At 39.6% G+C, this 25520-nt stretch overlaps 2 protein-coding genes across 2 annotated transcripts; one reads left to right on the top strand and one right to left on the bottom strand.

The window, feature by feature from the left end:
- Positions 1–305: 305 nt before the first annotated feature.
- On the bottom strand, positions 306–6960 carry LOC140945824 (uncharacterized). The gene is made up of 6 exons (XM_073394878.1): positions 6814–6960; positions 6612–6680; positions 3358–3417; positions 2701–2774; positions 1739–1919; positions 306–550 (listed from the first exon to the last, which is right to left on the bottom strand). Exons 1-5 carry the CDS (start codon positions 6875–6877, stop codon positions 1758–1760), a joined length of 429 nt encoding a protein of 142 aa, XP_073250979.1. The 5' UTR covers positions 6878–6960; the 3' UTR covers positions 306–550; positions 1739–1757.
- Positions 6961–8307: 1347 nt separating this feature from the next.
- Positions 8308–16422, top strand: LOC140945818 (cilia- and flagella-associated protein 299-like). Its single transcript, XM_073394869.1, has 9 exons — positions 8308–8427; positions 9128–9181; positions 9886–9962; positions 11034–11124; positions 11785–11823; positions 12711–12749; positions 14722–14841; positions 15556–15630; positions 16071–16422. The coding sequence occupies exons 1-9, from the start codon at positions 8320–8322 to the stop codon at positions 16167–16169; spliced, it is 702 nt and encodes a 233-aa protein (XP_073250970.1). The 5' UTR covers positions 8308–8319; the 3' UTR covers positions 16170–16422.
- Positions 16423–25520: the final 9098 nt, after the last annotated feature.

Raw genomic sequence — 25520 nt, 5'->3', positions numbered from 1 at the left:
GCTTATCATTATTTTTTTTCTTTTTCTTTTCGTCCTTTTTTTTTATCAAACGGGAGGCGGGATTTGGTCACTACATGCACCCTAGTAGCCTGCGAACAATGCAAGCTCTTCATCTGAGGGATATCGTGAGAACTTTGGACCTTTGGTGGCTTGTAAAATGTAAACCTTTTGTAAGAAACAGAGATGGAGCAGATGAACTTCGACTGAACGGTCCAGCTGTATTATTGATAAACATTTCTGAATAGATCCCGTCACCAGGCCGTTCCATGCTTATTTTGTACTGAAAACGACACCAACAACAGTCGTTTTGATTTTTCACTTTATTTTGTTAGTATCTGACAAACATCTAATGTGCCAGTATACATAAAAAACTTTATAAGACCTTATATGGTCACAAAGACGATTGACCAATCACGATGCTATGTAGAAGTCTATAAAGAAAAGGAAGAACAGGGTGAAAACGTACGTGCAGCTAGATATAAAACACTTTTCATGCTTGAGGTGTATGTAAACAAACGCTTGACCTTCAACGTCTAATGCAAAATGGAACCTGAAAAATAAAAATATACAAATTAAGAGAAATCAATCCCAAATTTCTAACATTAAAGAGCCTCAAAATCATGGTCCTCTCCTACTCGCCCCTAGTCTCCTCTTTCTCTCTCGCTCTGAGGAAGAGTAGGAGAGGACCCTGGGATTGACATTTTAAAAGGTAATGCATTTTATTCTGAGCGGGAGGGCTACGTTTTAACAACAACAAAATTAGGCCACTTCCGAGTTCCAAAAGCCCTCACTTTCAAAATGAGGCTAGGTGCACAACCTTTCTTGTGGAAATGAGTTTTATTTCCATGAGAATGAAAAATAATTTCCATATTAAAGCTTGAGTACCTACCCTCGTTTTGAAACAGAGGCCCGGGGGAACTCGTGAATGGTCTATTATACAGGGAGGTTCTGCTCAGAAGTTACCTCTTTCGCCCTGTAAAACTTCGGTTGAAACATTGCACCTCCTTCACTTACCAATTCAAAACTCCATCATTGATTGGCGAAACCTATGGAATGACTAAGCGGAGAAAAAGTACCAGAAATACCTACCCTAAACCTGACAATGAAAAAGACAGCCCTTTCGGGGGGATCCCCCCCCCCCCCCCCCCCCCTTTGTATGCGATTATAAGGGAAAATTATAGAGAGCTCCCATCCCCGCCGGCCGGGAATTTTGATCCTCCGTCGTACAATCCAACTCAAATTCCGTACTACCTCCTACATACAGCAGGGTGTGAGACTAATAATAATCAATCCAAACGTGATGTTGAGTCTGTGTATTAAGCGATTTGGCACATTAAATACGCGCTCTCATTATCTGGCTTTGAAACCGAATAAAGGAACTACTGCTAGAAGGAAAAGGTTTCACCTTAACCAGTCGATTCTCTCTTAGCGGACACCTCTATAAAACGGACACCTAGAGTTGGTCCCTTCTTTTCTTTACTCCCTTTATTTGACTCTCTATAAGACGGACACCTCTGTAAAAAGAGCACCTAGAGTTGGTCCCTGCCATTCTTTACTCCCTTTATTTGACTGTCTATAATACGGAAATCTCTCTAAAACGGACCCTTAGAGTTTGTCCCTGTCTTTCTTTACCCCCTTTATTTGACGCTCTATTAGACGGACATCTCTCTAAAACGGACCCTAAGTACCGGTTCCAAAGTTGTCCGTGTTAGAGAGAGCTGACTATAGTGGAACAAACCTTTGAGCGGGCGCGAGCATCAACATTCCACAATTTCGTTTTGCGGCTTCGTTTGTCCATCCCGATTGCAGTATTTGTTTGAAACCGTCAGCTTGAGTTGTTCAGGTTCTCCGTCCTCCTTTAGCACCACCCAACCAGTCCATTGACAATAATATGGGATTGACTTAGCTCCGTTAATGCACTGAGAACAAACCAGAATAGAACTGAATGTTTGTAAGATCAACTCATTAAATCTTTCGCCCCATGTAAGGCTAGGGATCCAGATTCCGGAATTCGGGAAATATTTCTCGTGGAATCCAGGGTCTTGGGCTTTGGAATCAGGAATACAGCACAAGGAATCCGAAATCTCACTGGCGATTGTAATTCGGAATCCAAGTTCCACTGCGAGAGAATCCAAAATTCAGTAACTGGAATCCGAAATCCACGGCGTGGATTCCAGAATCCCAGACTGTATTGGATTTCCTTGCATGTGGCGATACCTTCCGTAGTAGTTAACGTTGCAAGTATGACTTTGGAATATTGTTGTCTATCTGTTAATTTTGGCTAACACTCTACAAACTTCGTAGCACAATAGCTGGATTTATGCCGTGAGACTTGCTCATTCCAAGGATGCTATTGATGTTTTTCAGTTGAGTTGAAAAATGCGGGACGAGTCCAACTGCCAGCTAATCAGATTAATACTTTTCCTTGCAGTGATTCTGCCGCCAAAATGCTCTCCCTGACGCTTACACTCCTATCCTACCAGCTATGAAGGCTAAGAATTCGATCTAGAAATTGCTGTTCATGCTTTCAAATATTATCCTGTAACTTCTGCATGTGCGGTATGATGTCGATGGTTCTAAAATTGCGACACAGTCTTTGGGCAAGATCGTCCTCGATTATTAAAGGGAGTACCATCTACTACGGAGAGGGTTGCTGGAGTCAAGTTAGTATGTTAATTAAAAGCATACATAGGAAAATACCTCTTGCTTGTCCCCGCTTCCATGTCGGTACTTCACAAAGGGTGGTTCGAACTCATCGTCATGGAGAACTGTAGCTGTGTGATAATTCGAAGAACAAAAAATTGTTGTTCTTATGCTTGGTTGTATAGGAAGATTCAGGTGAGGTGACAGGAGAAGGCAAAAGTACACAGAAAGGACAAATGCATTTTTCGGGCTCAATTTTTAACCTCGTTCCCAGGGTTCTCTCCTATTGTTCCCCTTGTCTGTAAGCGCGATTTATCTTATTCGATTTTGTCCTAGATATTTTGAGAACTTATTTCACGAGCCAGAAATGGATAACGGAGAGTCTACAACACAAATTTCAGTAACCAAGGATAGCAAGGAGGCAGAGGTTCTATGTTTATTGCAGACATATTGAGACGAGGCTAATGTTAGACTCAGTACCCCTAGCACATATGCTAAAAAAATTATTAGCCTGCTTAGCTGGAAGGATCGCGTAGCGAGAGTAAAGTTCTGACAGAGAAGCCGAGAAGCCGTGCAGATAATGGGAAAGTGACGGAGCTCGTTTCTCGCGGCAAAGCCGCGCGAGAATGGCAGCTTCAGTGCCGCCAAACAACTCTCACACGAGCAAAAGCTAATCTGCCAGCTACGCGGACAAAAAATTGTAGGCTGACTGACCTTCGTCCATCATGATTCTATCCAACAACCAGGCAGTATCCCTGTAAACATCTGGGTTATCTGGCGGATAAAAAAGAGACCAGTCAACTCTCGCCGTACAGACAGGCGCGAAACTCCCTTGAAAATGAATTACACTAAAGTTGATTGGCTGAAAACCTCTCGCACTTAAGGACACCGTAGCGGTCCCCGAAAGGAACGAAAGTGTCCGAAATAAAAGTAACTTGACTGTAGCTCTAGTCGGGGAGGAGCGTTGCGTGACGACACTAAAAACGGTTGTGTAGCAGACTACTGTAGCTGAAACTTGAGGAGTATTGGAGGCAAAATAGTGCAGTATCTTGCGCCAGTTAATATTTCTGAAACATTTCTTCAGTGTAGCCTGTTTATACGCGCCGGGGACTGCTGCGTAGATTAATTAGGCTGATTATTATACATTGTACTCACTAACTGTCTTCTCATTGGCTAAGAGTCTGCAGCTAATTTTGGAAATCAGTGCAACCTGCAGATTAGTTTGTTATCTGCTATCATATAACTGACCTCCTTATTATAGGACATTAACGCTCCGTGAAATTAATGCGAATCGTTAAATTTCGCGTTAATTTAAGTCGCGTTAATTTTATTGAGCGTTAATTTCCACGACGTTAATTAAAGGGACAGTGTCCCGATTATACGCACGCGCGAGCGTCATCTGTTTTTTCTTCAAAAGACAATAGAACTGTCAAATTAACTCGACAAGATTTCCTTCCGGACCGCACCGCCGACAGAGATTTGTTGTTTATATTCTCAAGTAATATTTTAGACTTTCGAAGAAGTCTTTCGTCTTATATAAAAATTTGGCTCGCGGTTCGAAGACTCATCGCGATTTTATCGCTAGCTGGGCCGCCTCGCGACCCGAAAATCTCGTTCTGCTCGCTTTAAAAACATATTTCCTAATTTGAAACTCATGTCAGAGGTCAATCGCTCCAAGTCCAGTAATATCTGCCTGATTTGCTCGCGTTCTAGCCTCAAACGTTTGAAAGACATAAATAAAAATGCAATCTCAACGCTATGAATCACCACAAAGGTTAGTCAAGAATGATATTATGATTCATGCCACTAGTTTTTCAAAACGTGTAGCGCCTGTTTGTTCGATTTTGTCGGCCGTAGGGAGATTCATTTAAAAGTTTACTAACGCGTCGTTGCAAAACATTCTGCTTCACGAAGCTCCCCTCCACAAGATCTCCTCAGTCACATCAATGTCTCAACGGTTTCTTTCTTACAGTCTTTATTGTTGCTGTTTCATTTCTGCGTATTCTTTTCACAATTATCTGAGCTTGTATGGAAGCTAGCAGAAGAAATAAGCCTTCAATCGGCATCAAAGTGCTTCCAATCTTTTGGTCCTCCAGCCAACGGCAATAAAAGTAACGCCAAAAAATCCAGATTTTGCCCAAATAAAAACTTAACAGGAACAATATATCATTGATCTATAATCCTGAGAAGTTTTAGCGTCGTATTGAACCCGGCCAAGCGCGATGCAAACGGATTTTTCAAGATTCTCTTACTCTCCTCGCATCTTTTGATTTCGCGACATCCTGTCCAAAAATCAAAGTTTGGTGCATGCGCAGTAACGGGATACTGTTCCTTTAAGTGCAGCGTTAATTTGCGCGCTCTTAACTTCCAGTATTTTAACCCCAATTTTGGAACCTGTCCAAACATTCTTGACACCTAAAAAACATTAACTACAAGCTTTCTTTCTTTCTTTCCATTTACCCTTTATTTTTCATCTTTCAAAAAAGCTAAGGCGAAGGTTTACAATATTTCGAGTTCATCTTCATCGTTGTCGCTGTCAGAAGAGATGTCAATATCTTCTCTCACTTCTCCTTTGATTTCGGCCAAGTTAATCGCGTTAATTCCCTTCATTATGAAATTCTACCTCCTCTTTCGCGTTAATTTTCTTTATTCTTAAGTCGTTTGCCATTAAATTCGCGTTAATTAAAGTTGCGTTAATTTCCAATACCTTAATTTCATGGAGAGTTAATTTCCTATAATAAGGGGTAATCGGTAGGTTGCTCAAGAAATGCATGATTTCCAATAACAATATCAATTCAGTTTCTTTGCGACGGCCGGTGTTTGTGGTTATTTTCTTCAAAACAATGTATAATAAATTGTTAGATTCAGCTTTTGTGATATCCTGAATAAACAAGGTCTCGGAAAGTATTATCAGCCTCGGCTTACGGGCCGGCTGATAAGACTTACCTCGACCTTGATTATTCCGGATATCACAAAAACCTTATCCAATAATTGTTTAGAGGTAATATAATGAGGCCATGGAGGATTCAGATCGGCTAGAAGTGCAAAGTATTCGAATTGTCCAAAGAATATTTTGAGACCGAAGACTGTAGATCCAACAGAAAGGTGGATTTCTACTGTCGCATAATTTTTTTTAAGTGTGTATACGCGCGTAAATGAATTAGAAGCAATGCATGCAAGGCCGCGCTAAAAGTAGAAAAAATCGCTCGACTGTCACGTTTACGCGCTGTCTTCCATACATCTATTTACGCATGTAAAACACAATTACGCAGCAGTGGAAATCCACCCTTAGAGAGATCTTGACAGCCACACTCATCATCGGAAACTTAATTTGATTAAGAACGTTACAGCTTTTAAAATTCATTTTTAGGATCCTGGGTAGATCAACACCATAATTTAAGCAGTTTTTTTGGCGCGCGGTTCCCTCGACGGCTTTTTTAATTTAGGCGCTTAGAACCTTCAGGTGCTCGAGGCGTAAAATATATTCAACTGATCACTTTTGAAACGGTTATTAGCCTTGTAATGATCATAATTTATGCATACAATAAGAAGTCAAATTGGCGGGCATTCAGTATTCATAATGCAGAACGCTAAGACCACTTAGGAAGACCCATCTGAAGCTCTGGGTTTAATTTCCTGGCCTTCAAGTGCCGGAGATGGTGCTACTGAAGGTGTTAGGATTAGACTTCGGGTTCTAGGACCTCTGGTGAAGTTACCGCGGTATGACCTCCAAAACTAAAGCATTCCGGCAGTTGGTGATTGTCGATAACACCGAATACATCAAATTTAATTTTCAAAAATCTTCTGCTGGAACGATTCACATTGCCAAAGACCGGGAGAAACTGGAGGAGAATTCTTGTATTTCCCTCAGAAAGATGACATACGAACATTGTCATTACTTAGCTAGGTCATCTAAGAGCGTTATGGATCTGAGAGCCTCAATGTTTTCCTTTAGTTTCGAAACTGACCTTCATATTCCGGAATTATTCCTCTCTCCCACAGCATACTCGGCTTTCCCTCAGCATATTTGCGTCGCCCTGAAAAAAAAATAGCCCCTCAAACTATGTGGGAAACTAATCAATTTTCGGAGTTACTGTCACTAAAATATCTTATAGTATCACTCAAATGACACTTAAAGGCACTCAAATGTTGTACCATTTCAATACTGACCATTGGCCGAGTGGGCGTTCACTGCAGCAAGCATACAAATCACGACGAAAACTAGCTTGGACATACTTCTGGAGGTGTTCTCACAATCAATAGTTTCAAGGACCTACTCAGTTTCTCTCAAGGCACGAGTGATCCAATTTATAATGCGTAGAGGTATATAGAAAAGCGCAAAATTCAAATCAGAGTCGATTTACCGCCATTGTCTAGAGTTCGCTGATTGGCTATCCTGCGTAGCTGGAGACGGATTAGCGGGAAAGTGTTAATATTGTAGTCCTGCCTCCCTGATGCTGGCTACTGATTGGCTAAGCCGACCATGGCTTATGGCAGTCATTGAACAGTTTAGTAAATAATACATTAAGGATTATGAAAAAGGGCGCAAAAGATTCTTTGAAAGAATCCAAAAGCTTTTGTTAGTCTGAAGGGGTTCAAGCGTATACTAAGCGCGCTCAATAGAAAGTATCATTATTCTACAACGTATTTTAAAAGAAAGCCTTAATTACATCAGAGAACATAACATATCTAAAAGCAAGAAGCGGTCCTTTTCATGCCAGCTATATCTAATATATATATTTCTCTAGGAGTCTAATCTACTCATAGGTCTCAAGTTTGTACGAATACTCTTACCTAGCTTACGTCTTTTTGCTCAGCAAATAAACCCTTTGCCGACAGGCCATTTCAAATGCGAAAAAACCTCAGACATATTTTTGACCAAATCCTCCTTGGGCCTCAGTTTCGATCAATTTGCATGGGGATTGCTAAAAATGGCTAGCACTAGATTAATCCGGGCATATCCCTGCTAATCACAGTTTTTTCGCCCTTGTGCGTAAGCAAAAATTTGGACTTGCTTTTTTTGCGATTCTATTTCGATCTTTCTACTTTTGCATTCCTTTCATAGCCAGTTTTGTTGCCCTCCTTATCGCACCTTATCACATGGCAGTTTTGCTGTGAACCTTTCCAGGAAATGACAAATTCAATCTGCAAAGAGTGGTAGGTAAAAAGCAAAATTGTCAGTGGATTTTTCCTCAAAATGTCGCTATTTTGCGTCTAATTTAGTCAGGGGTCAAAATTTTCCCTTTTTTTTCTGGAGAAGAAAGTTCCCCCCCCTCCTCTTTTAAGGCCCCTCCCCGGGTATCTGAGTCTAACAATCGTTTTATCCGCTCACACATTGTTCTCATATTCTTGGAATAAACGCTGCCTCATGTACGGTTGAATCCAAGACAGTCGTGGATACTGGATTCCATTCTGTGGATTCGCCGAATTCCAGATAATCGGGAGCCCATAAGTTATGGGCTCCTGAGATAATGGATCCCGGATTCCAATCGATAGCAGAATTCCGGAGTCCTTGAGCTGAATTCCGGACTCCAAAGCCCAAGATTTTGGATTTTCCTGAAAGCCGGAATCCGGAGCGCAGTGGAGAAGGGCCTGGCTCGAGCTTGCAAAAACTTGAGCCCGCGCTACTAAATTTGCTTGTCTTTGCGCAGTTTCCAAGCAACACTAAAAATCAAGATGGACGAAGAAGCTGTTGGAGCGACAGACAATATTGTGACAGAATTTGCTACATATGAAGACTTTCTTGACAGTCAAATAACTCCACTAGATCTCTACTACCTTGAGGTATTGTTGGTCTTAATTTTAACTTGTTTCTTACTCGAATTAACCATATATCTCTTCTTAGAGCGAACGTTGTAAAACCATGAAATCTAGTTTTCTATCCTTCTCTAGCGTAGAATATAGGGGATCGACTCATCGACTTCTACAACATCTAATTGTTTCAAGTTTCGAAAAAGATAATAGGTGATAAAAAAACAAAAAACACTGTTAAACTCAAGCTAGACACGAGCAGAGGCCCTTCGATCTTCCTAGATAGTGAGGTATTTATTAAATATGCTGTATATATGCAGAAAAAAGGCCTCCTTTATTACTAATCAGCCAAACGCCACAAAAATATAAACATACAGAGATCTAGTTGTAATAGGCTAATAGGCTAAACTTTGAACTCTCGGCCACTTTATACAACATGGATATATACACTGTACATGCATCTTAAAACCCCAACATAAACATCTTAACAACTGCTCTGCGGTCACCAAAAAAAGAAGAAGTACAATCTGAATATATCATTTTGTTGATGGTCAGTCCACTGTTCTAAGCTACGTTCTCTGGTTGAAAACAGTTATATTATGTTAAGTCAACCAAAACATGACTATCTGACTGTGAGTCAGAAAATTTCCCAATGTACACTGTACCAAAGAAGTAAGTTAATTTTCCCTTCTTTCTAGTGCCTTGGACGATTTGTATTTATTTATGTTTATAGGATGAAGAACTGGCTAGACAACTTGTTGAGCTGGGCTACAGAGGAAGTGGAGAGGTTAGTAAATTCAGATCTCATATCATACTGTGTATGTGATATTGCTGGATAGAATAGACCCCCAGAAGTGTAAGCAGGCATGACAATGTAGGATGAACTTTAATTTACAAAGAAACAGTCCAGAAGAGGATGTGTTTTTAAAGAAAATAGAAGGAAAGAAAATATATGAGAATTTTGTGGAGACATTGGAAACTCTCCGTAATAGAAAGATGTCTTTATGGAGAGGTTCAACGAATTAGCATGCGGAATTGCATTTTGAATGTCCCTTCAACCTGCATAATTAATTATGCCATTTTTAACAGGCCAATCATGGCATGTATTCAAATCCATGCATACAGGTGGAGGCCCAGAACAAAGATTTTGGCACTGTTTTTTGCGGACGGACTTTGTAACCAGAAGTTTAGTTTCATCTTGCACAGGCAGAAGAAGATTTAGCATCTTGGGAAGTTAGACTCACAAGTCGCAAGAGATTATTAGACGACATTTCCTTACATGCACAGTGTGTTTTTTAGAAACCTCGAATACCTGAAATATTTTGGAAATGTTGATTTGTAAAATGACCAATCACAACAAAGTTCTTGACATGTGAGCAACTAATTTGAATTACTTTAATTTTAAATTGGCTTTTTCCTTGCAATGCAGTAAACATTTCTGGTGTTATCTGTCTGCATGTTTTATAGCAATATATCTGTCCCACTTGATAGGTTCTCAAAAGGGAAGAATTTGAAGCCAGAAAACAAGCTGCAGAAGCAAGCAGACTTTCCAAGAGAAGTCAACAAAAGTAAGAAGCAGTTGACTCTTACTAAGTGTAATAATTACTTGATTTATCAATTCTGCATACCTTATGAACCATCCCTTCTAATATTTGCCCCCTCTCTGAGCTGCCGGATATTTAAAAAAAAAAACAGCTTCCAATAACACCCCATCCTGAGAAATACTGTCAGTAGGTACATGTAAATATTAAACATTATGTGATAATGATAAGATAATACACTGTACATGTTTTGTAAGTCTTTGTAGCAACTGTGCCACAATGAATAATCAAGCAAACCAGACTGTTTGATGAACGTTAAATGTTGTAGTGTTCCGCATAATTGCAGGCAACAAGAAGAGCCCCCAAGCCTAATCTTTAGGTTGTTAGTAATTACGCATGTGCTCCATATATGTAGCCAGCATTCATTTGGACTTCCACTGAGAATGAATGGAATGTACAGAGTGCAATTTGATCACTAGTGTCTCGACCTTCTGCCCCTTGTAATTTGATCACACATGTTTTGACCATCTGTCAGGTGAAACTTACTCAAAAGGAAAGCATTAGATCAAATTAAAGTGTTAGGGCCTTTGATCATTGTCGCCCACACTCCCTAACCTTTGGTTATTACCAGTATGGGCATAAATGACTCTTTTGCCTGTTGGCTTATTTAATTGGTCCTCATGATATGGTGTCCAAAATAAAGAGAATTGACTGTATTTCCAAGAGAGAAAAATATACAGTATATATATTCAAAAATTTATTTAGCACCGGCCAGCTTCTACATAATTATGTAATAAGCCCCACACCCTCTCCTTCTAATAGCCTTCAGGCCTCAATTATTGTTCCAAAGTTGGATAATGCTATTCCACTAGATAAATTAATCTCTTATGCTTATCCACTAGATAGTAATAAATAGCTAATGGATAGTGCTATCCACCTTTTGAACAGCCAGGGCAAGTTTGTAAGTACTCCATGCTGAGTATTATACCTACGTTACTGCTGCTGGTAACATTTAATCAAAATACATCTAAAAGTGGTGGCTTCTAAATTCTGGGCATGATTTATTCTGAGGGTGATTTAATTTTTTTTTTATTGCAGAACTTTAGCTAGTTCAGGAAAGGAACTTAAAGATCCATTCTTGAAGGCCCTAGCACAGCGTGAAGAAGCAAACAGAAGTGGAAAAATGACAGTAAGTAATGTACAATATTTATTAAAAACAGTTCAAAGCTAACCTGTTGATCAACTGTATAAACTAAAGAAGCCTATTAATTTACAAAACTTAAATGACCTTTAGTTAGAGGTTGTCATTTAATTTGTAAATGAAGAGACTATTCACAGCACTTACACTGTATCTTGTACATGACAATATACCTCTCAATTTGATGTAAATACAGACTATCCCTACCCTCTTCACTCAACTCATTTCTCATTAATTTCAGTTTCTGTTGGGATTAGATAGTAATGCTGTGTACAGTGTAACTTAAAGGTCGTATTTTTTTAAATCCTTAATCCCCCCCCCCCCCCAAAAAAGGACAAGACAAATCTGACAGAACATGTGTGTAAGTGCTCATTAATTAATATTAATTTACAGTTTTAGCAATTTTTTAGGCAAAAAAAATGTTTTCAAACAACATGTCATTAATTTTTACTTTGATAAAGTAAAAATCAATCAGAAAACAGTGACCATTGTACATGTATTTTGTGTATTACTCAATGTACCCACTATTGGTATTTGATACCTAATCTTCAGTTGTAAATATTATCAGTACATGTACATGATTGTAGTGATCATGTTGTGCAAACTAATGCATTGATTAAATGCTTTATCTTCATTTCTTCAATAATTCAGACCATAATCTTCATCAGAGATAAGAATGCTAGGGGACAGGTAAGTCAGTGGTCTCTTTTTAATTGATCGCAGTGACCTTTTTGCCCTTCTTCGCCTGTACACAGATGTTGTTTTCTTTTTCTTTTCAAAATTGGCGAGCACACGAGCGAAGCAAGCACGAGAGAGTGAGCGCGTAGCATGAGGCACTAGCGGTCTATAAATCCCCCGCGGGTAATTTTCATGCGGGTGCTCAACAATCTTTATAGAGATTTAAAGGGTCTGTGAACAGGTTATACCCTTCTCTGCCTGTTGTGCCAAAATTAAGCAGGAAATTGCTTCCCCATGATGACTAGTCTCTGAGAATGGCTTTTGTTTGAACTAAACCAGAAAAAGATGTCTTCCCTCGGATGGGACTTTTTTTTTTGGTCACATAAAAATACGATTTGCACTAAGGCAGGTTGTAGTTAATGACTGTAATAGTCACCCTCTGCCCCCACCTCTCCCCTCTCCCTTCCCCTTCCCCCTTCACCCACACACTGAGAGATAGACCACATTAACAGGTCCACTTTAGGAAGAGTAATGAAGCAGGATTTAAATAATTTCCTTGCTGGCACTGGTTACGATGTCTTTTTGAACCCCCTTTTTGCTGAGACAGGGCCCGTTTTGGGCTGAACAGAAAAAGAATATTTATCTTTTTCATAACGTCTATTTTGACCAGTCTTCAACCGTTGACCTTTGATTATTATTTAAAGCCTTGGACTGAGTTTTTTAAACAAGAACTGCATAGGTCGTCTCAATGGCCAGCCGTCAAATCTTGCTACCATTGGCCTCTTTAGCACATAAGAACGACATGATAACACTCAACGTTATACATATGCATGACTAGCTTATTTATCATTTGCCAATAGTCATTTTTCCATAACGCAATCTGTTTTCACGATTCGCAGGAAATCTCTGGCTACATTGACTTTGCTCATCGCTTGAAGGTAAAAAGGAATGAAGTATTTTACTAATAAAAAGGTTCATTAGCGAGTAAAACACCCGGGCCGGTTCCTGAAAGGTCGATTAGCGGTAATCAAGGATTAAAATGTTGTTCCGTTTTTGTATTTTACCTTCCTATGTATCGCTGGGATGAGAGTCACGTTTTTTTTATCATTACCGTATATCGAAGTGAAGGCTCAACAGTATGTTCTTAGACAAGAAAACCTTGTTAAACTGTGGCTTAATCCTGGGTTAAACTTAACCATCTTTCGAGGAAGCGGTCCCTCAGTTTAGTTGTTCACCATATTGAGCTTCTATTTAGATTTAACAGGGTTCTTTTGAAAACAAACAAACAAACACAAAAGAATGCGAGTCATGCATAAGAGAATTACCGCAATTTTGGCTTCACTGTTCATTTTAATCATAATCATCCCCAAAGATATACAATGTTGATTGCGGAGGTATAGTTATAAAGAGATAAAAACTTGAGGAATAACACTGAGTTTTACTGAGGGGAACGTAGAGCTCCATATGTAACGAACCATGCTAAGTGAACAAGAACTTAACAGTAGAGTGAACTTATTAGCATCAGATTCGTCATCTGGGGACTTCAACGTTTTACTTGGGCCTAAACATCGGCTGTTGCTTACAAAAGGGCAAGGTTGACTAAACAACCTTGTTCCCAGAAAGATGAGGTAGTATGAACTGGTTGAGGAATAAGAGACCTTTAAATTAGAGGACGTGGACGATTTAAAAACAAAACAAAACAAAACAAAACACGCGAGAAAGCTTCATTGCACGCGCTTTTTCACCAGAAAAATAGTTTATTGATGGAAGGAGGTTAAACCCTCACCCGAGCGAAAAATGATAAAACTTCTAACATTTGATATATGTAATTTATTTCCGCCACTACGACTTTCTCGCTAAAACCCGTAGATGAATGACGGCGGCTACCACGTTTTCTCGCCAAAATGACTCTGATTCACGCGCGCGCACTACTTATCATTGAAAATATCTCTTCCTCGTAGTCGTTTTGTCTTAGAATCTACAGGTCTCTAATAATAAGACTGACGACTTCACAGGTGCTCCAGTCTCACCAAAAACAAGAGTTACTTTTCGGGGAGGTTTCCTCTCACGCTGCACCCTTCTTGAGGGTCGCAGGTTTGTTTGAACACCCTGTGCGTGGCTAGAAATGTTCTAGGGGTATGCACAGTGTTCTAAATCAACCCTAGCCCGTCTCCCAAATCGTTTGGACGAGGGGAGCTTGATTAATTTTCCATTTTTTATCAGTATGGTGGAGTAATTTCCTCATTGGTCTTAGTACCGAGTTGTTCAGGCAGCAGGAATGGCAAAATCGGAAAGAAATCTCTAGCCTACGTAGTAGGCGCTTGGAAGTAGTGGGTGAAAGAGAGAACGGGCGTGCGCGAGGGAGAAACGCAAGGGATGAGGTGTGTCCTTCTCGCGCGCCCGTTTTTTCTTGTGCCTACTACTTCCAAGCGCCTGCTACGCAGGCTAAGAAATCTCCGCATTTTGTATTGAAACATTTTGGAGAGATTACGCTCGCTAGCGAACACGCCTGTGGACATCCGTAGCCTGAGAAACAGCCGATATTAATTTTGCGACGCAGATCTGGGTAGTGCTTCTGATTGGTTGTAGCAAATTTCCCACGCAGCACCACCAATCAAAAGCACTACCCCAGATTTGGGTAGTGATACATCTTCAGTATAGCATTTCTGCGCTCGTTCCTCAGACGTCATTTTGGGAGAAAACAGTGTTGGCGTCACAAAGTGTCGGCGGTTTGCTCTGGCTAGCACATTCAGTGCATAAATCCAAGTTCCATGCTGTAAAATTGCTGTGAAAGAGAAAAAGTGTTTTTTCGAATTATGCGGAAACTTCGCTCTAAGCGATGCAAACATAAGCGAAATAATTGCACGGTTTCTGCTCCATTAATGTTAAATGTTTTTTTCCTTTTTCCAGACGGAAGATTTTGAACCGTACTTCACCGGAAGAAAGCGTTTACTGCCCAGACCCTCTGATTTAAGCTTCTACAACTGGGAAACTCAAACTGCAACCTCAAATCCCACGCCTAATTACCAGGTATGTATTCCTTCGTGCTTTATTCTGTCGGTTATCCTGTGCTATTGGTCGGATTTTCCAAATACAGTCGAACCTCCATGTGCGACCACCTCTCGTAAGCGACCACCTCCCATAAACGACCGCCAATCCAAACCACCAAAATTTTCCCAGTCAAAGCCTTACAGTTGGAGCCTCTAGTAAACGACCACCTCCTGTAAGCGACCCCGACCACTTTTGGGCCTGACGGTTAATGATTTTCCATTATTTCAACCTCTTGTAAGTTCGCTGTGTGCACTATAGAATATACAAAGAACTTTAGTGACAAAATGGAACTACACATGTCGTAACTAAAGTAGATCTGCCTGGACTTCTTCTCGGAAGAGGTCTCCTGTGGTTCGATTCTTGTAAACGACCACCTCCCGTAAGCGGCCACTCAGTCTTTGCATTTTGGGTGGTCGCTTATAGGAGGTTCGACTGTATAGAAAATTCGTTAGTGTTATGGTAATGAGGAAATCTAGGCAGGAGATTTGAGCCAATGAAACGGAGAAGTATGTTGAATGTATAATAATGGTCAATAACCAACTTTTAACTTTATTCGGAATGTTTCTCCGTTTCTGATTGGCTGATTGGACAATGTATAGCATACGATAATAAGAAGTAGAAAAAACTTTAATAATAGAAAGGGGGAGATTTTACTCTCATTCTCACACGGCCTGGTACTGATTTTTTTTTCAGGTTATAGCGGAAAATCCGTCTGGTTTACTATTTAAAAATAAGAGAGACAGAAAAATTCTCAACGTGGATCCAAAGGTACAGCTGAAAAATGCAAATTATGAGAATTTATTATATTTAAAGATGCTTTCCACAAAGTAGGATCGACCCTTGCAATTTTAAAGACTTCCCGGATCAATGAACCATCACCTAATTTAAGACATTGATTGAATGTCTAACTGAAGTTTTCATCTTTTTGTTTTTTGTTCGCTTGTTTATTTATTTGTTGGTTGGTTTTTGATTATCACTGTTGCAAGCTGGCTGTATTTGCAGGCTAACCCATCCAGAATTTTTTTTTAAAGCATTCCGAAAAAAAGTTATTACGTTGTATCATTAGATTAACGGGTCTGATGAAATCAGCGCTTTTTGCAGCGTAGTCCGATTTTAGTCCTTTTACTTTTACTGCTCGCATTTATTTATTGGTTTTTTGCACATGTGTACATTGGGGTCCAATGTTTCTTCCTTCTTCTCTTCAACAGGCCATAACCCCTGGCGATAACTCCGCACGAATCTCGATTGAAACCTCAAAATACACCCAGGTGGTTATTTACGATCACATTACTCGCAGAAAGACGTAATAGTTTATATTTGTTTTGTAGTTATTACTATTGAGTTGTAAATAAATGTAACGATAGAATCTGATAAGTTTATTGCTGTTCTTAATGATTTTAATATGCCAGTCGATTGATGAAAGTTACAGTGACGCCTCCATCTAATCCACCCAGTTTGATTTGTTGTTTCTTTTTAATTTTCATAAGTCTAACTCTTCACCGGGATCTATATAGCAGTCAAACATACGTTCCCGAGGCACCAGTTTATACATGGCGCCAACAAGTCTTGTTTCCGTTTTTAAGCAATTCAAAATCACCCAAACTAATAAATGATTCATGAGGGCAAATGCAAAGAAAATAATGTTTCAGATCAATTTCGATATATTAAAATTTATACTTGGCTCCGAGTAGACTACGAGTAGTCCCCCATTTTTCCTCAGAGACAGTAGCGCGAGCGAAACGCGAGCGCGCGTGAAAATCACCCCACGCGAGAAAAAGCTACACGCGATGGGGGGAGAGAAAAACTCCCTGCCGCGTGTCGCCATCTCTCGCGTGGGATAATTTTTACGCGCGCTCGCGTTTCGCTCGCTAAACTATCCCTGAGGAAAAATGGGGGACTACTCGTAATCTAGGCTCCGAGGCACGGGGGAATAAAACAAAAGAAATGATGAGCCTCGAGATGATTTCTTTTGTCTTAATCTCCTAAGCCTCGCTGCCAAGTCTGAATTTTAATACAGTGAAACCTGTATTAAGCGATCACCCTCGAGGAATGCTGTAGTGTCCGCCTAATGCAGGTTTCGATATATAACGTCATATGAGGTGTCAAATGCCATTCAAATGAACAGTGGAAACGTTTAGAATACTCCCAGAGACTATGGCGATATACGTTTGCATTAATTTCTTTATTAAAGAGGACTAATTGATGATAGTACCATAAACATGGATTGCAACTCAAATTTGAAGAACTCAGATGAGTGAAACAGGCTCTATACAAACAAATCGTAATAGAAAACAACACTGTACTGTGAAACTAATCAAACAAGTTCGTCAAGTCACGTTTTTTTTAAATGTAAAAATATTAAAATTTGTGGGTGGCAATCTTTCGCATTTCCGGTGTCTAGCACGTTGGGTGGTGGAATTTAATTACAAGTGTCCGTTTAATACAGGTTGGCAACAATAGAAATGACCATTTCAGGTACTTTGTAGGTATCCGCGTCCGCTTAATAAAGGTGTCCGCTTAATAAAGTTTTCATTTCACGTAAAAAAAGGGAAATAAATTTGGGGACTTCGGCTACTGTCCGCTTAATAGAGGGTGTCCGCTTAATACAGGTTTCACTGTCTATCGAATTTGCTCCGTGTTTTTAAACCCAACAAACACGTCTGAGGTCTTAGCCCTCAAAAATTCAGAAAAGTAATAATCAAACCACACGAGTTTCTCGAAAAATGAGGAAAGTCTTTGGCTGGAGACGTTTAAGAGCGGATGTCAGTAAATATCGACCAGAGGTCTACAAAAGTGAAAAATCGAAAATTCTCAAAAAAATTCACAAAGTAGCAATAGGTAAGCTATTAACATAAATGTAATTTTTACTTCGATCCGATAATTATTTTCCACGTACGGGGGGGTTATTGGTTTCGCGGCTCTCGGACTGGGTTTTCCAGGCCCGAGACCATGTGTCACAAAAAAATCGTTTTAAAATTCAAATCCATTGTAATGTGGACAACAAATAACTTATTCACAAGAGTACTTAATTGCACACATTCTAAGCGGTGATTTACTCAGTTTGAACGAAAGTGTAATATTTTGGAGATTTTTCATTATTTTCAATATTTTGAAGGTTTTCGTTCAATGAAAAAATGGCAAATTTCAAAGCCCAAAATCGTCGACTGGTACCTCGATTTCAGTAACGAGTCTTATACTACGTTAAAGAGAGTTATATCTTCTTTCAAAATCTGTTTTCAAAACTACGGGCAACTTGAAAGAAAATGTTTGAGGCCAAAAAATACTAGTAGTACTTTTCTGAAATTTGAGCTTTCCAGACTCAGCGGGTCGATGCTAAAAACTAAGAAAAATGCAATAAGAAATCAGTTTGAGCAACAGTGATTTAACGTTGTCAGCTATCAGAAACTAACACGTGTTTATCGAGCGATCTGATAAAATTTAAAGCCGTTTTCCAACAAGAAAAGCAGAGTTTAGCCATCTTCTGCTACCAATCGCACGAGTGACGTAAGGTTGTCAAAGGGCAAAGCACAATAATAAACTTCAAAAAGCACAATGTTTCTGCGTCCAGGAATTAGACTTTAGCGGACAGAACATTGCCTACGAGTGTATGTTTCATACCTTAGCATGGGTTTCCTAGATACTGGAAATAAAAAACATCAAGGACAGCATCGGCAAGAGCATCTTCGGCTGCTCTCAAACGACGGAGATTGCGTTACTTTTCACAGATTGACCGCTTACCACCTGTTTTTGGGCTCGCATTTCGACGGAACGCTTGCCTCGAGGCGCGCGGCACGGATCTGAACTCTTCTTCACGAGACATTGAGCTGAATTTATCGGAAATATGCCACCACCACCAAAAACATGAGCCTTTTTCGGGTATTTGTCGTTTTTTATGCGAAAAGTTCGGGTAAGCAGATTCTCGCAAAAACCATTTGGCTTAAAAAGGGTGTTTAAAAGCCCACCCCGGATTTGAAGCAATAAGTATTTCCTCGAAATAAGCTAAAAATACCCAATTCACGCGGTGAAAAAATGGATGATTATGGAAGGATTATCGAATTCTTGCCTAACCTGAGGGATTTCCCGTGATGTAGGATTAGGGCTAGGAAAAAAGCCCATAACCTGCTCCTGTCGCTGTGAATTTCCTCAAGATCAAAAATTTCAGTAAGAGCCGAAAACAACAGCTTAAAGGAGGTGTACACACCTTGAACTAGCCAGGGAAAAGGGGCTTCTGATTGAGCTAAACTGTCATTGATGCACGGTGCAATTAGGTAAACCTGTTACTATCCCCCGCGCAACCACATGGGGAGTACTTTGAAGCGGTCCTGTCGGGGACTTTCGGGGGTAGGGGGCGGGGCAAATCGAAAATAACTTCTCTTTGTTTTTGTGAAGTGCACCATTCCTCGCACGGTTGACAAAGTGACGGCGGACTCCGAACCTTTGGAAAGGCCCTTTTGAAACATGTCCTGGCAACATGCAGGGCATCACGAAATTAACGTCAACACCTTGAATCAACTCCATGAACAGGGAGAGGCGATAAGTCCCATCTTAAAAGATGCTTGATGTCTAAACGTGAATAGTCTGTCCACAGTCATTTTTCATTTTGTATTTCGGGACCATTTGACAGCGTACGAGTGAACCGGAGTGCAGTAACGAGCCCTAACCCCACCCCATTGCCCTTGCGGTCAATAAATCATCGCGTTTTTAATTTTTTTATGCGCGTTCGAGAACCTCCAAAGGGAATATTTATTGAGGGTCTTTGTACAGTTTCAGTTTATTTTACCGACAAAAAAGAACAAAACAAAGCAAAAGACAAGTATAGAGAAACACGCAGAAGCAATGTGGTGAGGAAGCCCAAAAAGAAACCATAAGGCTTAGGTCATTCCCTTTTCGTTCGTTTAGCGTCGAATAGGTTTCCTGGTTTTGGGCGGGTCGGTCGGTGGGGTGAAAAAAAAAAATCACAAGGAATCTGAGAACGGGAGGGTTGAAACACCAGCATCATTGCCGTGGAGACTGAAAACAACAAGACATGGTCACCAAATCGACACAAACTCAATATGGCGGAAAATTTGATTGTCAATTTCATAAAAAAAAGGCCCAAAAAGGGTAAAAAGCAAAGAGGATACACCACCGAACGTTTTATGCCTCGAAATGATGTTATAATGCTAATTTTTTAGATTAAAAGAATTAATCTAAGTCCAAAAAAAATAAACCTTGTCGTTTTTTTTTCTTGCTTTTTTAAAAAATGCCAAAAAACTGGGTCTTTTGGACGACACTAAAAGGACGAAAAAATTAATATAGGTATTAAGCTCCCTTAAAGTATAAAAGTATAAGTTTACAAGGACAGGATCGAACGTATACTGCGTAACTAAATGATAAAAATTTGATCAAAATTAAATGAAAGGCTAAGAGCCTAAGCGCTGTCTGATAACGAAACGGTAAACAAGAAGTGCTGCCTCTCATTTAAAAGAGACGTGAAATACTGGGTGGACCACATCCTGAACTCCCGCGAAAACCGCAAGAGAGGAACGCTCAGGGCAAAGGAGACTAAACAGGGGCGTAGCTACTTGTACGCACGGTTTGCACGTGCGTACCCGAAAACGTTGAGGAAAAAAATAGAATGAAATAAACATAACTAAAAAAAATCGGTTGCAAGAGAAGCGACGACATTAATTGGAGAACCGAATGTTGGATGATTTATTTATATAGCAAGCTTGATGATGTAAAGCGTGAACGCGTTGTTTTCTCCACGACCTGTCTTCGGAGTAGACGAAGTAGGGCACAATTACGTCAATGTGTGGTGCTTTTGTCGGTCAAATATAATGTGACAAAAAGGGGTAAAAAGAGTCATTTGTAAACTAAAGTCGGAGGTACTACAAGCTTGATTTTTAATAGCGGAATTAATGATAAACGGTTGACGTCAATGAACATAACAAGCCGACAGAATTAAAGAATTTTAAAGGTTGTGTCATTTCATAAACAACAAAAATGCTTTTGCTTACAACCGTTAACCCCACCTTTAATAAAACACCTTAAAAAAATGTTGAGATTTGGGGTGGGGGGAGGGGGGGGAGAGGGGGAGAAGAAGATGTAGAAAAAGTTGGGCGTACCTCCGGAAAAATCCTGACTACGCACCTGCTAAAGCCTGAAACTGAACAACAGGAGTCTTGACGAAACGTCCTCAGTTATCCCCTGTCCGGGGTCGTACTTTCAAGGAAACGCTGATCAAGAATCACTAATGACGGAATGAAAACTCCTCGTAGCTTCCAGCGAAAAAAGGAGTGACAACAGTGGTAAGCGGTCGTTCTGTGAAATGTAACGCAATCTTTGCCGTTTACGATCTTTCGGCGCTTGGATTTGAAACGTTGTTGTTTGGTATGTTCTCCCGTGTGGATACTTGACATTTCCAATATATGGAAACACCATGCTAAGGTACGAACAACAGACATTCACAACATTGTTTTGTACGCTAAAATCTGATTTCATGGACGTAAAACGTTTTGAATTTTAAGACTTTTTAATATTAGTGCTTTGCCCTCCCTTTGACAACTTCACGTGACTGGTGCACTTGGCAGGAGTTGACAGCTGAAATCTGCCTTTCTTGATAGCAAACGGCATTAATTTATATCAGATCGCTGTATAAACACGTCTTGGTTTCTGAAAGCTGATAACATGATTTCTTACTGTATTTTTCCAAATTTTTAGCATCGGCCCGCCGCGTCTGGAAAGCTCAAATTTCAGAAAAGAACTACTTGTATTTTTTGGCCTCAAACATTTTCTTTTAAGTTGCCCGTAGTTTTGAAAACAGATTTTGAAAGAAGAGATAACGCTCTTTAACGTGGTATAAGACTCGTTACTGAAATCGAGGTACCAGTCGACGATTTTGGGCTTTGAAATTTGCCATTTTTTCATTGAACGAAAACCTTCAAAATATTGAAAATAATGAAAAATCTCCAAAATATTACACTTTCGTTCAAACTGAGTAAATCGTCGCTTAGAATGTGTGCAATTAAGTACTCTTGTGAATAAGTTATTTGTTGTCCACATTACAATGGATTTGAATTTTAAAACGATTTTTTTGTGACACATAGTCTCGGGTCTGGAAAACCCAGTCCGAGAGCCGCGAAACCAATAACCCCCCCGTACGTGGAAAATAATTATCGGATCGAGGTAAAAATTACATTTATGTTAATAGCTTACCTAGTGCTGCTTTGTGAATTTTTTTGAGAATTTTCGGTTTTTCACTTTTGTAGACCTCTGGTCGATATTTACTGACATCCGCTCTTAATAGTTTCACCAAGTTTCGGAAAATCATTAAAACTTATTAACTGATGGCCTACTCGTTAAAAACTATACTTTGACGTTTTTTTTAAAGTAAACTTTCACGAAAAGGATATAGTAATTCTCTAGCCTACTGGTTACGTATGAAATTTTAACAGTGAGAAACGACAGTTGTAACTTAGAAAGACTTTGCTTAGTTCTAGCCAATCTAATCTTTTTTTCGTTTCACTGCGGTCAGGACAGAAAGCAACAGCTGACTAAAAAACTATAAATAAACAAGCACATGTTTGGTGATGCGCGCACTTGAAATCATCAGTTGTTGTGAAAATTAATGTTCAACACGTTCAAAATTGTCGATTGTGGGTTTACAACGTTGATAATAATCGTTCCTTGTAATTCAACAAGAGCAATAAAACTTTTTTAATCTACAATTGTGAGAAGTCGTAGAAGGTTAATAGCCTTACCAAAGGATCAATTTTATCTTCGTACTCAAAATTAGAATCCTGTTAGAATCAAAACTGAATCTGTTACCATTAACTGAGAAAAATATTATTTATGCCCTCAAAAGGTAGAAACGTTTAAAGAAAAAAAAATCTCCTAGACAATTGACGGGTTCTCGAGTTAAAGCTTAAATTTGGTCGCCCGTACAGACAATTAAAAGACTTGCATATTTAACACAAAAACGCAAGCATTTTTTAAAACGCATGTAAATGACTTATTAGTTTATAGCCACATGAAAAGTCACGATAGAACCTCATAATGTTGGGGAACTTATAAAAATAATTTTCAGCCAATAAGCGTTCGGTTTAGCCTAAACCGGTCGTAAAATGGTCATAAAAGTAGGTTATTTCCTGTTTTAATGGACAGTTCCCTGCCAATAAGTGACATCTGGCAATATACCGAACACTTTTCAAGTGACGCTCCTGCATGAAATGTATTTTCGCACGCGTACGTGCGCCGATTACTTTCTATAGTTCCTGTGGCTTAGTCATTGTCGAAGTTCCACAGAGTCCAAATTTCCTTTACTTAGGTTGGAAGCTAACCACATAGCTCTTCTAGACATCCGTACGTACGGCAGAGTTATATCCTTACCACCCAAGGATTATTAACGAAGCCCATAGTTCGCTTGCAAAAAGGTAAGCTGCCTTTTTTTCTTAAAGTAAGTTCGATTCCCTTTTTTAAACATCGTACGGTTTCTAACTGAAAAGAGACCAGTGGCTATTTTTACCCTTTACTAAGGCTGAAATGAAAATTTTTTTGAATTTATACCATTTAATTTCTCCTATATCATGGAACAACAATGCTCATTTCCACCATTTCTCTTGGTTTATTGACCGTAAACTCATTAATTTAAAATTTGGTTTCCTGAATTTCGCTATTCAAACTCACTCAAAGTGCAGTTACTAAAGAAAAGTTCATGGCTTTCCCCTATCAAATTTAGATTTTCATTGATCCCAAATATACACAGCTGGTTTGGAATTGGCATCATCTTTTAGAAAAAACTCGACTCGTTCAAAATGATTTTATTTGCATACGGCTCTGTTGGACTTGCGATAAACGTTGAAAAGATCATTTATCGTGTCAGAGGGGAATATGATGTAGTGTACGACCAGATGGCGAATCGTTCAATTCTGAAGCTCTTCATAAGCCCAGCAATGGTTTAAAATTTGCAAAATGTTTTTGTCTGCACTGTAGGATATATCGTCAGTACATTTTAAAGTGGTGCGGTTCTGACTATTTTGATAAGACTGAAAAAGAAAAAGGACCCCCGTTCATCAAAACAGTAAACATCCCGAAGCAGGTGGAAAGAGTTTGAAATGCAAACAAAATAGTCAGTTTTAAAATATTCCGAAGTAACACATGAAAGAGGAAATATGCTAAACATTTTTGTTTCAATTATCGCTTGCGAGCTCCGCAGTTGTAATATGCAACCGTATACTTTTGATTTTTTCGTCCATAAGAGACTGGTCATTTTCTTTATGGAATAGGCAAAACTTCGATGAGAGGGGAAGAGTAAAGTTTTAATGAATCCCGGAAGAGTAGTTCATATTTATTTTGAAGTAAGGGTTTTAAAAAGGGAGTGCGATTGAGGAGAAAACTTCTTTAATTGTCTGAAATATTAATAGAGAGAAATGGCTGGTTAAAGCTATTTAAGATCTTTGTTTTCTGGAATAAACTCTTGATTAAAAAGATTTACATCCCCTACCAAAATAAAATCTTTTATTGCATGATTATGTATTTACATTTGATGAGCCTAGTCAGGTCAGTATATACCAGTGCAATGTTGGTCATAAATTATGTCTATAAACACCTGCCGGTGCAGCAGAATTTGTTTTCAACTTGGCTAAAACACGACAATCTATGACAACCCATCTTAATCCTCCTCCATTCTCCGCCCCCCCCCCCCCCCCCCCCCCCCACCGCCTAAAAAAAGGAAAAGAATATATACAAAAGAAAAAAAAAAAAAAGAGCCGTGTCTCTTACAATCATAGCAAAGCATTTGAAGAAACAGGGAAGAATTTGATTCTATGAGCCAACACATGGTTAGTCAGTGAATCATCAAGAAGTGGTTGACAGGAAAGAACACAGATGGTCCGTATCAAGGCAGACACCCTTTGTATAGGTTATAAGACAGTGTTATTAATGTGCAGCTAAACAGGCATCGGTTTTCATTTCAATATGTTTAACACGCTAAAAACTTCAGAGCTTCAAACCCTGACCGGTTTCATTAACTGTTGTGCGGCGCCATCCGTTCCCTCGATCGTCAAAACAATACCGCCATGTACGCGCAGCATGAGAGTAGCCCAGTAACCCCTATCCAAAATTCGCGGGATTACCCCTCCCCCGCCTCCCGGGTTCAAGACTCTACTTCAAGTTTCGGAGAGAGATCAAGCCGCTTTGGGACGGTACTGGTCAACTGCTGAATTAAGATGTAGAAATCGGTTCGGTTCGAAACGTTATCTGACCGAAGTCGCGTTTGGGTATATACGTATCTTGAAAGACCTTAAGATGCGACGGCAACGGCAACGGCAACGGCAACGGCAACGGGAACGTCAAAAAAGCAATAGGTTAAGATTAGCAGAGCAACAACTTTGCACGTGCATCACGCCCTTTTGTACATTTCTTTGCCGTCACAGCACGACCACGACGTGAAAATGCCTAATTTCACGCTTTATGGAGGACGTAAACAAGCTACTACGACATTTTCTTTCTCTTTCTGAACTTGGATATGGTTCTTAGGAATTCAATTCCAGGAGAGTTCGCCTAAATTTAACAAAGTAAGTTAATTGAAACTGTCGCGATGAAGATTGAATGAACGCGACTTCACTTTTTAGGCGATCTTTTTCCCTGATGTCGCCTTCCTCGGATCTGAAGGTCCT

This window comes from Porites lutea, chromosome 8 (assembly GCF_958299795.1).
Source record: "Porites lutea chromosome 8, jaPorLute2.1, whole genome shotgun sequence".
Taxonomy (NCBI): Eukaryota; Metazoa; Cnidaria; class Anthozoa; order Scleractinia; family Poritidae; genus Porites; species Porites lutea.
The sequence above is the reverse complement of the archived record's forward strand: the minus strand, read 5'-3'. Positions and strand labels throughout refer to the sequence as shown.

Excerpts from the sequence above, each read along its gene's own strand:
- LOC140945818 (XM_073394869.1), top strand. The coding sequence starts at position 8,320 with ATGGACGAAGAAGCTGTTGGAGCGACAGACAATATTGTGACAGAATTT. Across the intron at positions 9,963-11,033 it reads TCCAAGAGAAGTCAACAAAA|AACTTTAGCTAGTTCAGGAA; the intron begins GTAAGAAGCAGT and ends TTTTTATTGCAG. Across the intron at positions 15,631-16,070 it reads TTCTCAACGTGGATCCAAAG|GCCATAACCCCTGGCGATAA; the intron begins GTACAGCTGAAA and ends TCTCTTCAACAG.
- LOC140945824 (XM_073394878.1), bottom strand. The coding sequence starts at position 6,877 with ATGTCCAAGCTAGTTTTCGTCGTGATTTGTATGCTTGCTGCAGTGAAC. Across the intron at positions 6,681-6,813 it reads GAACGCCCACTCGGCCAATG|GGCGACGCAAATATGCTGAG; the intron begins GTCAGTATTGAA and ends TTTTTTTTTCAG. Across the intron at positions 2,775-3,357 it reads TAGAATCATGATGGACGAAG|CTACAGTTCTCCATGACGAT; the intron begins GTCAGTCAGCCT and ends ATTATCACACAG.